The following is a 16,669-nucleotide window of genomic DNA, read 5'->3' as shown; positions in this document are numbered from 1 at the left end:
AGTCCGAACTCAGCCCCAGCTCCATTCCCATCCATGGTCCCATTCACAGGGCAGAGAGGTGGGAGGGGTCCTGTCCTAGTTCTAACTCCTGCCCCATCCCCGGTCCCATAGCCGGGAGAGGATTTGGGGAGCAATCGTCTGTCTCCAATGTCAGTCCCAATTCTGATGCCATCCATGCACCTATTTCTGGAGGATAGGGGGCGGGTCTCCTGTCCCAGCTCTTATCCTGGTCCCATTCCCGGAGGAGAAAGGGGAGAGCGGTCGGTCTCCGGTCCCGATCCCATCCCCAATCCCATCCATACTCCCACCTCCGAGGCAGGGAGAGGGGGGGTCCGGCTCTAGCCCTAATCCCGATCCCATCCATAGTGCCATCCCGGAGGGGGAAAGAGAGGGGGCGGTCGGACTCCTGTCCCCGTCCCAGCGCCGACCCCACGCACGTTCCCGTGCAGGGAGGAGAACTCCTGTCCCGTCCCCGGGGGAAGGGGCGGTCCCAGCCCCGGGCGGGGCAGTTCTGGCCCGGGTCCTGCCCCGTTCCAGCCCCGTTCCCCGCGCCGGGAGGGCGGTGCAGCCCCACGCCCGCTCCGGCCCGGCTCACACGCGGCGGCCGCGCCGGGAGCGGCGGCACCGGGGCGGGGGAAGGACCAGAGCCGGGCATGGCACGGCCTCCGCCGCCCTCCTGAGCGGGGCGATCGGCGCTGAACCCCCGGCACCGAGCCCGGCACGGAGCCCCCGGCTCGGCATCGCCCGGTGAGCGCGGCCGCAGCGGGCGGGGGACCACGGGGGGAGCACGGAGGGACAGTGGGGGGACCACGGGGGGACCAGAGGTGGATGTGGGGGTGCTTGTCTTGCCCACGACAGGGAGGGACAGGGGACGACACCCGGAGTCCTGTGGGAAACTCGTGCATAGGTGGCAGTGGGGACACGGGTGGGGGAACACGCAGATGGGGGGGACACGACACGCCCAGGGGTGAAGGGGACATGCACACACGGGTGGGACACGCCTCCCGCCGTGCGCACACACGCACATACTCATGGTGGTGGCACTTGTTGCTGCCCGGGTGACATGGGTGACACGGGTGACACAGGGTCCCAGAGCACCCAAAGCAGGGAGTGGGGCAGTGCACGGACAGAGCTGAACCCCGGCTCTCCTGCTCTCCTCCTCTCCACCCCACAGACTGCCCGTACTGCCACTAAAACTGCCCCAAAAGCCCCAAAGTGCCCCAAGAGAGGGCAGTGGGACCAGCAGCCAGCAGGGAGTCACTGGCATGGGCTGGTGCTGGCACAAATGGTTCAAACTGGGCACTCAGGGAAGCTTCCTGCTCCTTTTGCTCCTCTTTGCCTGAATTATTGGATTTTTAATGCATTAATTCACAATAATATCTTTGCTGCTCAGTTTCTCCCTTCCCTGGGGAATTCACTTGCTGTTTATCCGGAATTTCCCGTACACACCTCTGGTTAAAGCCGTGGAACTGACTCCCTGCTTCGCTCCGCGTGTTTTTCCACCTCTTTGCGTGCTGGGCTCCCTGTGTAATTTCTTTGGGAGTGTTTTAATTTACACTGCAATGGGTGATACTCTGATTTCCAACCGTTTGACTCCTTCTAGCAGCTCCTAACCCCCAAAACACCCTTCATCCCAGAGATGGGCACTGGCTAACATGCAGGAACAACTTTAGGGGAAAAACATCTTATTTCTCTTTCTGTTGCAGTTTTCTTATCAGTTTATTGCAAAAGCCATTTGGCAACCCACTGCCTTCCTGTGCACGAGGTGAGGAGCAGCAAACCTGGCTCTGGAGGGCCACCAGCTCTGGGGGATGGTGGCCCTGGCTCATGGTTGCTGCTGCCAAAATTGGGCCCTTTCATTACCACCAAATTCCTGTTGTTTCCCTCAAGTGAAGGGTGGCTGATGGGTTAAGGGGCTCCAGTGCAAAGGGAGAGACCCCAAAAAGTGCTGAGCCCTGAAGCGTGGCTGTGTCCCAGGGCTTAGTGGGTTATAAAAGGCCCAGAAGGGTTTCTGACTGTCATGGCACAGAGTGACTTTGTCCTGTCTCTGCCCAGTGCGATTTTTATCTCGGGTTGTTGACACAAAGCCAAAGCCATGAATAGTTCTCTGGCAGCGGAGCGTGCTGCCGGCCACGCCGGGCTCCCTCCTCAGTGCTGAGCAGCCCCCACTGACAACTGAATGGGAACCACCCATAAAGCAAAGGCCCTATTGCCTCCATGGGATGTTCCTTGTGGAGCAAAACATTATCCCCCAAAGCCCACCCCGTGTGGGGTTTGCTGGTGGTGCCATGCTGGAGCCTGATAATTGTGTTACCCTGACTGTCCCCCAGAGTGCCTTTGGTTTTCCCAGGGTGGTTGTGCTCGTGGTGGGTGACTCCCTTGATGTGGGCAGGAGGCTGGGAGGTGTCCCTGGAAATGTTCTTTCCCCCAGATACAGAGCTTGTAGGGTTACCAAATTGACCAGAAACTGGTCCCACACTTCTCCCCCACTCTGACTGTTGCTTCCTCCAGTGAGCACCAAAAGGTCATGGAGGGCAAAACCAAAGTCAAACTCCTGACAGAAACACCACCTTTCTGTCTCCAGGAAAGCTAAAGGATTCAAATGCCCTGTTTCCCCCATGGCATAAGCAGAACTCGAGGTTTGAGGGCTCAAGTAGGTCCACCCCAATCCCATGGGATGCTGCAGGGCAAAAACAGGCAGGGAGCATCACCTCTGCTGAAGCAGGAAGGGAAGTGTTGGTGAAGGGATTAAATATTGGCCAGGGTTGATGTTTGCTTCCAGGAGGATCCATGTCCAGAGCCCTGCCATGCTGGGAATTGAGTCAGGTTCAACTGAATGAAGGTGGCCTTCATTACCATTGTCACCAATGGTTTTAATGCTTTTTTAATTCACTTGAAAGCCACAGATTTGGTTAATCCCAATTGATTTCCCATGGTGTGGAGCAAGGCAGGAGGTTTTGGTACCCCTTGGGAAGTGAAGGCTGGAAGGGGGATTGATTCAGGGAGGAATTCAGGGAGTTTCTTGGGGAAAACCAGAAATTCCCAGAAGTCATTTGTCTCAAAGCAAAACATTTTGACCTCCAAACAAAGTCATAAGGTTCTTTTAAACTCATTATATCTTTTGTCCAGACTCTCTCTCCCCTTTTTAGCTTGGATCAAGTTACTGACAAACCCTCTAGGAAACCAAAACACCCCCAGAAAAATATTTTTCATGGAGAAAACAACTTGAACTCTGCTATTTCTCAGCCTAGCAACAGGAAGGGAAACTGAGGCATGTGGCTGCTTCAGTGGGGCGGCTCCATTTCTGGAGTGGAGCTGCCCTCCAAAGGTGCATTTTTGTAGGGACAGAAGCACGGATTCTTTGCAAGGTTTTGGTTTAAATGAGGTGTTCTGGCTGTTTTGGGGATGGAGGAAGGGGTAGATCACACCCATCAGGGATAAAGGAGGGATGTTGCCTGGCAGGGAGATGGATAAAGCCCCTTAAGCTGCTTGGGTATCCTGGAAATGAACCTTGGAGGTGTCTTGCCTTGGGATTGCTGGAGAGAAGCGCTGGGGATGGTGGAGATGGGACAGCTGGGGATGTCCTCAGCCCACGCTGGTGGCTGGGGCCAGCCCGGAGGAGAAAGGCTCGGAAGGTCACCGTGGCAGAAAGGATCCAAAGGGAAAGGGCAGATGCAAACCAGGCAGTTTGGGCAGGCTCAGATTTCGGCCGGATCCTGTCTCGTGGCTCCGAGCGGCCAGGCGCGGGAGCATCCGAACGCACCGCCTGTTTGCTTTTGCTCACAGAGGGTTTGAACCACAGTCCCAGAGCAGTGAAAAACGATTCCAGGTCGTTTGCTTCCCAGAGTGTCGAGTAGCTCCTGATCCCGAGCGAGGATTTTGATGAGTCTACTAAATGCCTCCGAATTCGGGCAGGGAAAACACCCACGTTCTCCGTGTGTCCTTTGGAAGGGAGTCAGGGAGAAGATCCGGTGAGTGGATCGTGGTTTCAGCCCCCAGCATAAAACAACGGGAGCTGTGGCAGAACCAGGGGCCGCCTCTGTGAAGTCCTGCTGGTAAATTAATCCACATTAATTATTTGGGAAGCCAATTAAACCTCATCAGCCCCCTGTGAAAACGTATTCATCGCAGCCGTGGTTTGGTTGTGCTTTGTTGTCTTCAGTGACTTTGCTGCTGCTGGCAAATTGCCGAGCACGAAACACGTCTGGGAGGGCACTGGGAATGCTGAAAAATGGAGCAGGAATCAGGAGTCAAGGCCTTTACTTGGCAATTCAGTGCCCATCCTGTGGTCTCCCTATGGAGTGCTGGCCATCCCTCAACTGCCCATGACCTTCTCCCGTGACAGCCCCCTCCTTTCCCATATTGGCTGATCTAAATATCCCTGGCAGATACAGTTACAGGAGCATTTTGGGATGCTGACTTCACATGCACATGCCTGTGGGCACTTTATTTGAGGGCACTAATCTGCCCAGGCTCCTCTCATCACCAGGCTCCTCTCCCGTGCTGCCTTCATCCACTGGCACTGATGGTACCTGTTTTCTGGGAAAAAACTCCCATGTCCCATGGGATAAACAGGTCCAAGGCCACACTGCAGAGAGAGAGAGATGGTCCAGCCATTGCAACCTGCACATGGTTCATCATGGAGGAAACTGCATGTGGATAGCTGGAGGGCACACAAAAAGCTGTGCATGGTCACCTGCATCCAATGCCAGAGCAAAAACTTCCCACTGTGACCTCGGAAAAAGGCCAGGAGATAAAGTGATGAGACAGGTGCAGGTGGTTCTCACCACAGCATCATGGTTTGCTTTCGGTGATCACAGAAGTCTTTATCCCGCTTGGCACCCTCAGGGATCGCTGCTGCTTTTGCCCTCCCCTCGTCCCTGCCGGGGGCTCAGGGTGTCACAATTGGAGCAAAGGGCAGTGCCAGCTGCCAGCCCTTGTGCCTTCTCATGCCTTGGCTGGCCCTGGCCTCTCCAGCTCGCTCCCTGCGGATGCAGCGGGACTGGAGTGAGGGGATGGCCTGCAGCCACAGGGCCGGCACACACAGCAGGTTTTGTCCTAGGGATTCTGGGCAAAACTAGGGTAAAAAAGGAAAAAGAAAGGCTTTTGCATTCCCAGAAGGAAAAGACGGGAGAGCACGACAGCAAGGACAAGGCTCCATTCAAACCAGCCAGCAAACACTGTTTGTTCCTTGTCCTGAAGGTGGAGATGAGGAACTTGGCACCTCGCTGGGCAGCTGGAGGAGATTCCCCACCTTGGCTTAGGGATGGGTTTCAAACCCTCTTTTGGGTTTTCTTGCTGGTGTCTCAGGAGCCTGTGGGGAGATGGGCTGGAGTTTGGGGTGATCTCCCCCCATCAGTGGTGGATTATCTGCAGGGGAGAGAGGGAATGCAGATGGAGAAATCCCATGCCAGGCTGAAGCCTCTGGAACTCTGTAACCCTTCCCTGTGCCTTTTAGGGCATCTTGTGTGGCTTCCCTCGGTCACGGTGGCCTGTCCAACCCTTTTCATCAGCTGCCAGGTCTGCGGGCAACCTCTCTCTGGTTGGCCCCAGATCTGCAAAGCTCACAGGGAAGGAAGAAACTGCGGAGAACAGCAGCTGGAAAATGTTCTCCCATCTGCCAGAGCTCTGTTAACCCTCTCCATCCATGCCGCTGAGAACTTGGGGGCAAAGCTGAACTGAGTGCAGGAAAAGCAAAACCTCGAGGCCAGGACAGAGCAAGATCAGTGCTGGCTCCGATTTTCATCACAGAGTGGTTCCCAAAGTGATATTGGGGTTTTTGCAGATGTTGCAGGTTAGTCGGGGTGCGAGTGTGCGTGTGGCTTCCACCCCCTGTCCTCAGGGAACGGAGCCTCAGCCAGCACTGTTCCTGCTCTGCTCCAAGGGGAAAGCAGCAGGATGGGGGAAGCATCATCAGGGATCGTGTCAGTGCACATCTGGACAGGTTGTGTGATCCAGCCCCTGGAGCAAGGACTGGAGTTATCCCCTTGTGATGGGCTGGAAGCATCACTCATCCCTTCTCCCTCAGCAATGAGTTGTCAAGGTGCTTTTCAGTACCAAAGTGCTTCACTTTGGTGAGAGATCATCCAGGCTGGCAGCTTCGAGGAGACTGTCATGGCCTCCTTCCCTACAGGATCTGAGTTGGAGGCAGGGGCAGCACAGCTCTGGATCAGGCGCTTGTTTTGCAAGAAGGGGCACGGTCACACTGTCCCTCAGCATGGTGGCACCAGGTTAGAGCTGAGCCCTTTACCTGAGAAGGCTGGGATTGCTTTTTTCCACCTAAAATCCTGGTGAGGTTTGGGTCAGGGTACATCCCACACGCTCATTCCAAGGGTGCCTTTCCTCAGACCTTTTGTCGTGCAGGAGCTCCCGGTCCTGAGTTCCTGCGCTGGATTCATCTCCCTGGAACCCCCATTTCCGCAGGCTTCCCGTAAGGCAGGGAGCAGCAGGGACATCAAACTGGCTCCTCTTACGGGAAGGGAGGAAATGCATTTTAATTTGATTCCTGACCCATGGACTCACTCAGAGATCAAGTGTCAGCAGGGCCCAGGGCACAAAAGGGCCCTTGTCCCTCCTCACAGACAGGCCAGGCTCTGTGTGTCTGCAGAGACCCTTTCAAGGCCCTTTTTCTCCTCTCAGCTGATCAGTCCCATGCAGAAACCAGCCTTGCACAAGCAGGGATCAGGGCCAGGGAGCAGGACTGCGACCTGGCCACCATCAGCCCAGCACTAAACCCATTAAAGACCCCTCATCCTCATCAACAGCCAGCCCAGGCAGAGTCCCTGTGGTGGAGAACACACTCCTTTTTGGCTAGGTTTGATTACAGGGCCTCCAGCTGTGGTGAGGTTTGCCCTACCAGAAGGAGCTGAAGACTTCTGAAATGGGGGCCAGTCATGAGGACTGCTTGCTGAAATTCCACTTTCTAATCCTTTCTGCCTGGGATTTAGCAGGATTTCTTAATGGTGCTCAGCTGAGTCACTTCTTGTGGCTGGTTAAACACAGAATGGAGCATCTTTGCCGTTCTGTGATGCAGGAGACCAAGTTTCTGTGTGAACCTGGTGGGAAGGGTGGTTTGGGACATTGAACTGGGCTGCAGGACACCTGAGGTGGACTCTGACATGTGGCCTGGGGTTTGTTGGTGACTTTAGAGCAGCTCAGTTCTTCCTCTGTGCCCCAGATGCAAAACGAGGTTAAATAAGACTCACTTCATCTGCGTAACCATAATTCCTCTATGCCAGGGACCGCTCAGTTGTGTCACCAACGCCATGAGGGCACGGTGTCTGTGGTCAGTGATGTGCTGCCCTCTTGAGCCATTGTCTCCATGTCCTTACAGCCTCTTTGCTTTCCCCACAGGGTGATGGAGAACCTCATGACTCCTCCAGCCTGGACCAGAGTCACCAACAGCTCCTTGGACCCAGGTGGCACAGATGACAACCCCTACAAGTGCGTATTTGATGAGGACTTCAAATACGTCCTGCTGCCCGTCTCCTATGGCATCGTGTGTGTGGTGGGGCTCTTTCTCAACCTGCTGGCCCTCTACTCCTTCATCTTCAGGATCAAGACCTGGAACGCCTCCACCACCTACATGTTCAACCTGGCCATATCCGACACGCTCTACGTGGTCTCCCTGCCCCTCCTGGTGTATTATTACGCCATGGGGGACAACTGGCCCTTCAGCGTGGGGCTGTGTAAGATCGTCCGCTTCTTGTTCTACACCAACCTCTACTGCAGCATCCTCTTCCTGCTGTGCATCAGCATCCATCGATTCCTGGGCATCTGCTTCCCGCTGAAGTCGCTGCAGTGGGGCCACGTGCGCCACGCCCGCAGGGTGTCGGTCGTGGTGTGGGCGGTGACCGTGGTGTGCCAGTCCCCCGTGCTCTTCTTCGTCACCACCAGCGTCAAGGGTGACACCATCACCTGCCACGACACGTCCAGCAAGGACCTCTTTGGCCAGTTTGTCATTTACAGCTCGGTGATGCTGGTGCTGCTCTTCTGCATCCCTTTCCTCATCATCATCGTCTGCTACTGCCTGATGGCCCGGCGGCTGCTGCAGCCCACCCGGGGCATTTCCCGCCTGTCCCGCTCCAAAAAGAAGTCGGTGAAGATGATCATCATCGTCTTGGTGGTCTTCATTGTTTGTTTTCTTCCCTTCCATGTCACTCGTACCTTGTACTACTCCTTCCGGAGCTGGGACCTGAGCTGTGAGACCCTCAATGCCATCAATTTAGCCTACAAGGTGACTCGTCCCCTCGCCAGCACCAACAGCTGCTTGGATCCCATTTTGTATTTCTTAGCAGGGCAGCGATTTATGAAGTTTGCGGGCAACAAAATGCTAGGGAAGCCTCAGAACGAGGTGGCACTGGGCATCGTGCCCAACAGTCACCTGGGAACCAGCAGCGACACGGACACGCTCTCCAAGGATCTGAAATCCTAGGCCTGCTCTGCAGCAGAAGGGTTTATCCCTGGTGTGAAGGGAGGTCAGGATGCTCTGGGGCCTGAGGCTTTGGGTGTTTGGGATGCCTGGGCTTGCACCCACTCCAGCATGGTCTGTGTCAAACGTGCTTCTCTGCTTGTTTTGTTGTATTTTTTTCAGGAAGATGCAGCTGTGGTTGCACACACAGACCCTGATCTCTGGCTCTGCATCCTAGCTGGCCCCTCTGATCAACGCTGAGGTGACCAAATCTGTGAAAAAAATCATGCCCTGAGTGCCTTGAATTGTCTTCCAAAGTGAAAACGCTCTAGGCGAAAGGTGCCCCTAAAGAATTCCATCTGCAGATTGCCTGGCACAGGAGGAGCTGGAGTTTGTCCGTGCCTTGTCAAGGCAGGAAAGGCTTTGGGTGGATGAGGAGAGTCAGCTGCAGTTCTGCTGAACAGCTTGATGAAAATGTCAAGTATCACCCACAGCGGGAAAGGGTCTCCCACAGCTCTGCATCCCTGAAGAAATGCTCTCCCAGCTTCAAGCTGGCAGAGCAGGGATGGGATTCCCAGCTCCTGTCCGAGGGCTGGCTTCCCATTAACCAGGGTGCTGATGGACATTCCATCCCACCGGAGTACACTGGTAGCAGCCCACTGGAGTTTACTGGTACCATCAAGCAAGTCCCCTGTAGGTTTCTCCAGTGGGGCCAACATCTTCCAAAAAACCCATTAGTGCTTCCCAACAGCAACAGTCACCCTTTAAAAGCTTTTAGGGACCTACAGCTTCCAGCTGCTGGCTTTAATAATCATCTCCAGCTCATTAAAATTTAAGGTGAGCTCTTCATGTCTTGTTTTGAACCCCCTTCCTGGTGACTCATGTTTCCAGCCCAGCAGCAAAGACCAGTGTCCCTTGGCTGAGCTCTGCCACGTCCCCACTGCTGTCCCTCAGAGGTGACAACATTTGCCAGCGCTACACCCTGGGTTGAGGAGCTGCAAGTGGTGCTGAGCTTAACCCCATTCTGGGATCCTGGATTTGGAAAAAATATCCACAAAACATTTCACCAGAAGGTGCTCTTGGTGTTTCTCTCTGTGGCTGTTGGGCTGGAGAGCCCAGACCCCAGGTCCATGGTCTCCCTGCCAGGAGGATGCTGATTCCTCCCCCCAAAAACGAAAATTGCTTGGGCTGCAGCACTGGACGAGTCATATTCTGTAAAAGCTCTATTTCAGGACTAGGCAAACACGTTTGATGTTGGCTTAGACCAAGACCTCAGAACACTCCTTAGTTTCTCCCATCCTTCCTTCTTGTGAAGTGGTTTGGTGGAGACAAAGCCACGTCGCAATGTCACCGGTTGTGTTCAGTCACGGGTGACTGGGACCATTTAGGGTTAACTGGGAGGTTCCTGTGGTCCCACGCCCAATGGAGAGCTCTTGTTCCAACCAACAATGTCGCAACCACAGGAGGCAAAGAAAGGCACCATCAGCAAAGACAAATAGGACATTTGTAGGGTGGTTCATCCCACCCTCGAGCATGTTTAGGACAGGATTGGGTTAAGACCGGACTTGCACCATGGCAGCACCTTTATTCCTTTGTTCTTGTGAAGGGAGCTTGGCTTGATGGTGAGGGTCATGGCGCAGTCACTGGGGCGAGACAAATAACTGGGAGAAACGAATTCAGCCGGGGCACTGAACTGGTACAAACGTCAGTGCAGGCCAGGCCTTCCCCGGTCTCCCACACTTGGCCAAAAAGCAGTGTGGACACGTTACGTGCTCTGAATAATTCAACAAAAACCTGCCCAAAGTTCCCTCCTGAGGTCCTGCTTGGAAATGCCACCTCCTCTGAGCTGGCTTCGAGCCACCACCCTGGGCAGCACTGCCAGTGCCATCAGGGGTGTCCCTCTGTGATCCTGATCCCCAAGTGATCCCACTGGCTGGATGCAGAGAGGTTGGAGAGGTACCAGCTGGAAATCTAGCTCCAGACTTGGTTTTTTGTTTTTATTTGTAAAAGCACTAACTTATACTAGAGAGGAAAAATAGGTGAGTTTTATGACAGTGACTGTACATTTTTATTTTTGTAACGTGCAAACACCTCGGATTTGTGATAGTAAATGAGTTTCTTTCTACTACGAGCACTTCTCTGCCGTCTCCTCTGCTATGTGCAAAGATGGGTATTGGGGTTAGGAACTGGGTTGTTGAATGTTGTGGATGTATTTTAATCTCCAGGTACAGCTGTCCCCTCCTCTGTGATTCCTGATCTCCATCTAATTCGGTGAATTCAATCTCCACTCTTGATTCAAGATTTTCATGGGGCTGATGCCACCAGTTCTGTCAAAACCCAGGTGCAGAGACAGCTCTGTGGCCATGGCAGGGCTTCACAGGCACCAAAACCCCTTGGAGCATGACAAATTCAGTAGCAAACCTCTTTGGTTGTGTCTCCATGGTCTTGGTAGCTTCTCCTAGGCTACTTCTGTTGAAGACTAGAAGAAAATTGTTACATCAAGTAATTGATTAACAAATCTTGAAATAATTAGTCTCCCATTCCATAGGCTTTTTTTTTTTTGCTTCTCTGGTTCTCCCAGCCACTCATGAAGCCACCAAACTAAGATGTTGGAAACCTCTTGTTCTCAGAGCTCCTCACCTTCCCCTGCAGACACCAGGAGAAGGTTTCCTGAGCCTAACCACAGTCCCCATGAAAAAATACATTTGGTTCCAATTTATTTTTCATTTGGTTTGCAATTTATCTTGGTCCCCAGCATGGCTTTTGCTGGGCCTTTCTCTGCCAGTGAAACAAGGCTCAGGACACACTCTGCTCCATGGAGGTGTTTATTCCAAACTATGGCCAAGTCACCTTGCAGTCTGCTCAGGAATAATCTGGGCAGCTCAGAGAGGAACTTCCAAGGGATATGGATGATCTCTGCAAATATAATTTTATGGAAGCCCACTGCTCTGTGCATCCGTGGAAGTGTTCAAGGCCCGGCTGGACAGGGCTGGCTCCAGGTGTTCCTCCCCATGGCAGGGGGGTTAGAATGAAGTGATCTTGAAGGTCCTTTCCAACCCAAACCTTCTGTGATTCCATGACTCTCTGGTCCTATGAATTCCTTCACTTTCATCCTATAGCTGATTTCAAATCAGTTTACACTGGATGTCCCAGAAATGTCTTTAAGGTGCAGCCACAGTCACTCATCACCCCGCTGTGGGACAGAAGCCCTTCGTGGTCCCCTGCACCGGGGCAGAAAGCTTTGCTTTGCTTACTCTCTTCAAGAATTTTATAGCCCTTAGAGCTGCCAAAACACAAAGTCTCAAAAGCATAAAGCCAAAGAAATAGCTGTGAGCCTCAGAACTTCTAAATTAGATATCCCAGGATACACCCTCTGAAAAGTCCCTCTTGATTTTCAGCCCAGGTTTTGGGGTCTCTCTGGGGTCAATACCCAGGCACCAAGGCCTCACACGTGAATAGGTTTAGTTTATGGGATTTACAGCATCATTTCCAAATCTTTACTGCAATGACTCTGCAGCTCATTCCAATGCTGAGTCAGCCAAACCAAAGAATGAGAATTAAGGAAGGAAAACAACCACTGATGGGGAGCACAGAGGTTGTGCAGAGAAACAAGCAGAAAAAACCAGCCAGCCACGCCAAGTGGTTACAAACCACTTTTTCTAAATATCCCTCAGCACAGGGAGCAGGAAGCAAAAGTTAAGAGCACTGATGGTTTCCTGCCAAGGAAACAAAACCGCCACATGGCGGGGAGGGATCCACACTTCTGGATGCTGGACCTTCCCAGCATCCAAGTGGAGACCTTTTCCTTCCTGATCATGCCTTTCTAGGAAGTAGACCCTTAATGGGACAGTGGCAGGCAACGGGCCATGTTGTTACTGTAAACACTTGGTGCATCCACTTCTTTTTCCAAGTCCTGTCTCCATTTTTCTTCTGGTTTTCCGCCTTGGGGCTTGATTTTCCCAAGGAACAGTTCTGTCTGCCCCTCCAAGTCATTTCTTATCTGGTTGGCCGGTTTGGTACAGGGACAAAGTCCCCGAGCTCCTACGAGTTTCATGGAAAATTGTGACATGAAGGAAAATGAGCCAAAGGAATTCTCACCCAACAGCTCAAAATTTGTTTTAGACACCAGAGAAATTTCCCCTATGCCAGAGCCTGAAGTGGTTTGGGAAAGTGTCCCTCACACCATCAGCGAGGCATGAGGGAAGGTGACAGGCCCAAAGCCACCCAGCAGAGCAAAGTTGTGTTCAAACACGGGGCAGAGATTCCCAAATCCCACAAATTAATATTATTGCAGAAATTCCCCAATATGGAAGGGCCAAGGCAGCAGTTTCTTAGGGAGAAACCAAACCAGTGGGTGTTTGAAGTAACACACCAATCACTCACCTTTGTGAGGAGTTTATTTGAAGACTTTCACAGCTTCAATACCAATATTTGCAGACTCTGACAAATAAATGCTCAGGAAAACCTGAAAGTTTAAAATACCTTTTTTAAAAAATGATTTCTCCTCAAATACCTGCAGTTTTAAGCCCTGGCTAAGCACCAACATTTTGGGGTGTGTTTTGGGGAGCAGCTGGATTGTGCACACGTAGGCACACATGCATATGTTGTATGTAAGTACACAGATGTCCACAATCCCACCTTTCCATGCTCCAGGATTGGAGAAGGGTTGGAACCCTCATGCCTATTGCCTGATCTCCCAAAGGCAGAGGAAAGCATTCAGAACAGCCCAAAACCCCCCAAAACCTAATGTATACAAGGACAGCAGCTCCTCCCACAAATCCTCCAAGGCAGCTGAAAGCTTCCTGGCTGTGGCTCCTCACTCACGAGATGAGCTGCACGGTGTCAGCTCGGCGCTGGAGGCTCCCACTTCTGCAGCACCCCCAAACCCCCATCCTGACTGGGTGGGTTTTGCAGCCCCTTTTGGGGCTGCTGGTGGGAGAGCGGGCAATTCTCCTACCACATCCTTCTCCTCTGCTTTCGCCACTCACTGTGGAAAGGCACCGTGTCACAACCCCATTCTCAGCCTCCCTTAAATCCTGGGTGAGCCTCAAGATGCCCTCAAACCACCGAGCTCCCACCTTTAAACTTGGAAAGAAAGGGCTGAGGGGTTTCCAGCTGAGATCTTGGCCAGTGGGGGACCTTGGCAGATGGTGGAAGGTTCATGGAAGATCCTGGGCCCAGCAGCACAAAACCCATCCTGGGCTGATTTTTAATTGAGAAACAATTTAGCTGAATAGGCTGAACCTGCTGCAGCAGAGTGCTCTGCTGGTGCCAGGGGGACGTGCCAGCAGCAGGGTCCTCGTCCCCAGGCTGGGATTGTGGCACTCACAGCCACTCAAGGCAGGGTCCTGATTTTCATCCCTGGGACTTTCCAGGGAATGGGGAAGTTTTCTGTTCTCTTTGAAGTTTCCTTTGTGTGGTTTCTCTTCTCCTCCTGTGATCTGTGGTTTTAGTGACAGGGAAGGAGCCTGGTCACCATCAGCTCATCATCCAGTCTCCCACCTGCTGCTCCAGCTCCATTGCTTCCCCTGTGGAAAGCCTAGATGCTCATTTAATGTCCTGCCATCCTTTTTCTCAGCTGGGGCAAGTGGGTTGGAAGCTGGCTGGACACCTTTAAGAAAGGATGGATGTTTATGGATGGAGGTGGAGGCCACTTGGCGCCCACATTGGGAAGGACCTTGGCACGTGCCCCTCACAGTGGGGCTTCCCCACCATCACTGCCTCTGGAAATGGGTTCATTTCAGAAGGATGTCCCTGATCATTCATGTGGGCCCTGAAACTCCCTGCAAACCTCCTCTGCTGAGAAGCAGGAGGATGGGGTGTCTTTCCTAAGCTTCTCCAGGTAAGCAGCTCTTCCACCCCCAGCCGGATGCGGTCCTTCCCGTGCTCCTGCTCCGTGACTTGGGTGCATTTTGCAGCCTGGCAGCAGGACAAGGCGCCACGTGGGTGCCAGCACAGCCTGTTTGCAAATAGGGTGCAGGTTCAACACCTCTCATGGCCTGTGGAACGAGTCCATCTGGTCCCAAATGAGCCTGAGAGCCTTGGGATGGGGTTGCAAAGTGGGTTGGGAACTCGTGTGTGGTGCCCAGCTCTTTGGTGTCGTGCTGTCACTGCAGCCTGCAGGGCCAAGTAGAAAGGCTGCAAGAAGGGGGAGGTGCTCAGGGGATCCACACTCTTCTGGTCCTCCTTGGGCAAAGGAGTCGAGACAGCCCAGCTGGGAGTTACTAAATGACCCAAATTGTCCCTAAATAGCTTCTGAAGCCCCGTGCTCAGCAAGATGCTGCTACCCTGATGTCTCACCCTCCAGCATCCTCCGAGGATGAGCTCACAGGGCTGAGACCTAAAAATAACCCACTGGGGGCAGCGGGTGGGTGGGCATCGCTGTCACTGCACCATCACCAGCATCAGCATTCCCAAGCCCGTGTTCCCAAGCCCATCTGCGCTCCCATGCCAGCCCCGAACCCCTCTGGCACACGGCAGCTGTGCCATGGCATCCCAGGAACCACGGGGGTTGCCAAGGAAGTCTCAAAAGCCCTGGAGCAGCTTCCTAGCTCGTGCCTCCCCATCTGCTCTTCCTCAGGCAAATGGGCTCCCAGCAGGGTGGTCTGGGCTTGGGGACCCCTCTGTGGTCAGCTCCTGGGGTGTTGCACCAGGTGGGGGGAGCAACAGCAGTGCTGGGGGGGTGGAATCTTTGGGATTGTGGGCCTGGATTGAGCAGCGTGAGGATGGTGCCTCAAGCCAAGGCTGTGGGCAGCAGTGGGTGCCCATGTCCCATGATGCCAGTTCCATGTGGTGATTAATACCCCACTGTCCTGCCCCTCATCCAGACTTTCTGAAGTCATTTCCTCGGAACTCATCATCCCTTCCCGGGAAATGCTTCCCAGATGTTGCAACTCATCTCTGCATTTCAGTATCTGGCTGGTGATGTGAGGCAGCACAAAGCCCGGAGCAAGAGCAGCACATTCCAACAACCCCTTGAAGCATCGAAATCCCCCTCATCTCCAAAACATTTCCATTTTTTGTCCCAATTATGGTAACTCTTCAAGCATCTCCCGAAGGCAGCTGGATTGAAACATGCTGCAAATTTGGATTTGTAGCAGCTGCTCTTCCTCCTGGTTGCCCGTAGATGGGGGAAGAGCACTGCACCCCTCTGGGTTCCTCCTTCAGCCGCCCACTTGATGAGGGCTTGTGGTGTTTTGGGGTCTCCTCCCCCATGCCTTGGCCCATCAGGTGCTTGGTTTGGGTGATTAAAACCTGCCCTGGGAGAGATGTTGGCCATGACCTGCACAAGACCCCAATATGAACCCACAAGACACAGCTCGCCCCTCCAGGACCCCATGGGACCCTCTTGAGGCACTCAAGATGCCCAGGTGGCCACATCCAGATGGGCATTCCAAAAAAAAGAGAGCAGCTTTGGAGGGATCCGGGTCCAAACCATGCCAGTGGTGGTGCAATGATGCAATCTGGACATTCCCAGCCCAGGGCTATGGATCCAGCTGGTGATGTCCAAGGAGGACGAATCATTCCAGGTGAGCACCACAGGAAGATTTGCCACCAAGGTGTTGTTCTGGTGCTCAGAGACTGATGTTGGTTGAGGGTGGAGATATTTTGGGGGGGAACAGAGAAGACAGGGATGGCAGTGTCCAAGGCCAGGTTGGATGGGAATTAGAGCAGCCTGGGATAGTGGAAAGTCTCCCTGCCCACAGCAAGGGGTGGCACTGGTTGATCTTTAAGGTCCCTTCCCACCCAAATCATTCTGTGATTTCTATAAAGAACTCCCAGAAAACATCTTAATTTTGGGAGATAGGATTATTTCCCTTTCTACCTTTCTGATACAAAGCACTTGACTTTTCATTTCAAAAAGACACTTCTTCAACCAAAAAAAACCCCAAAAAACCCAAACAAAAAATAGCAGCACTCATTTATTTTGCCAAGATAGGTAAGGGTTAAAAGAAATCGACAGAAACTACTCACTTTGACCTCCCTTTGACCGGAATGATGTTTTCCTCCCAAATTTTGGTTCAACCACCCAGTCACTAAATGCCTCCTGCCCCAGCCTTGCCCAGGGCCGGCTTTGTGGGTTTTGTCCGGTTCCAAGTTAATGGGATTATTGTGAAACTGGTGGACGCACACTTGACGTCGACCCTGTGTGGGAGGAGGAATCAGTTGGAAAACTGTAAGAAACCTGATTTAGTAGGAAAAAAAGCAAGAGAAAGACTCAGTGCCCTCATTACCCTGCAGATAAAGTGCTCACAAAAG

General features: G+C 53.1%; 1 protein-coding gene across 2 annotated transcripts; it reads left to right on the top strand.

Annotated features, from left to right (window-relative positions):
* Positions 1 to 560: 560 nt before the first annotated feature.
* On the top strand, positions 561 to 10,541 carry P2RY2 (purinergic receptor P2Y2). 2 transcript variants are annotated; one of them, XM_039558533.1, is made up of 3 exons: positions 670 to 747; positions 7,354 to 8,477; positions 8,594 to 10,541. In XM_039558533.1, exon 2 carries the CDS (start codon positions 7,358 to 7,360, stop codon positions 8,432 to 8,434), a length of 1,077 nt encoding a protein of 358 aa, XP_039414467.1. In that variant the 5' UTR covers positions 670 to 747; positions 7,354 to 7,357; the 3' UTR covers positions 8,435 to 8,477; positions 8,594 to 10,541. The 2 variants fall into 2 exon arrangements, with proteins under 2 accessions (XP_039414474.1, XP_039414467.1); XM_039558540.1 differs by having other exon boundaries at positions 561 to 747; positions 7,354 to 10,541.
* Positions 10,542 to 16,669: the final 6,128 nt, after the last annotated feature.

Source organism: Corvus cornix, chromosome 1, assembly GCF_000738735.6.
Source record: "Corvus cornix cornix isolate S_Up_H32 chromosome 1, ASM73873v5, whole genome shotgun sequence".
Taxonomy (NCBI): Eukaryota; Metazoa; Chordata; class Aves; order Passeriformes; family Corvidae; genus Corvus; species Corvus cornix.
The sequence above is the reverse complement of the archived record's forward strand: the minus strand, read 5'-3'. Positions and strand labels throughout refer to the sequence as shown.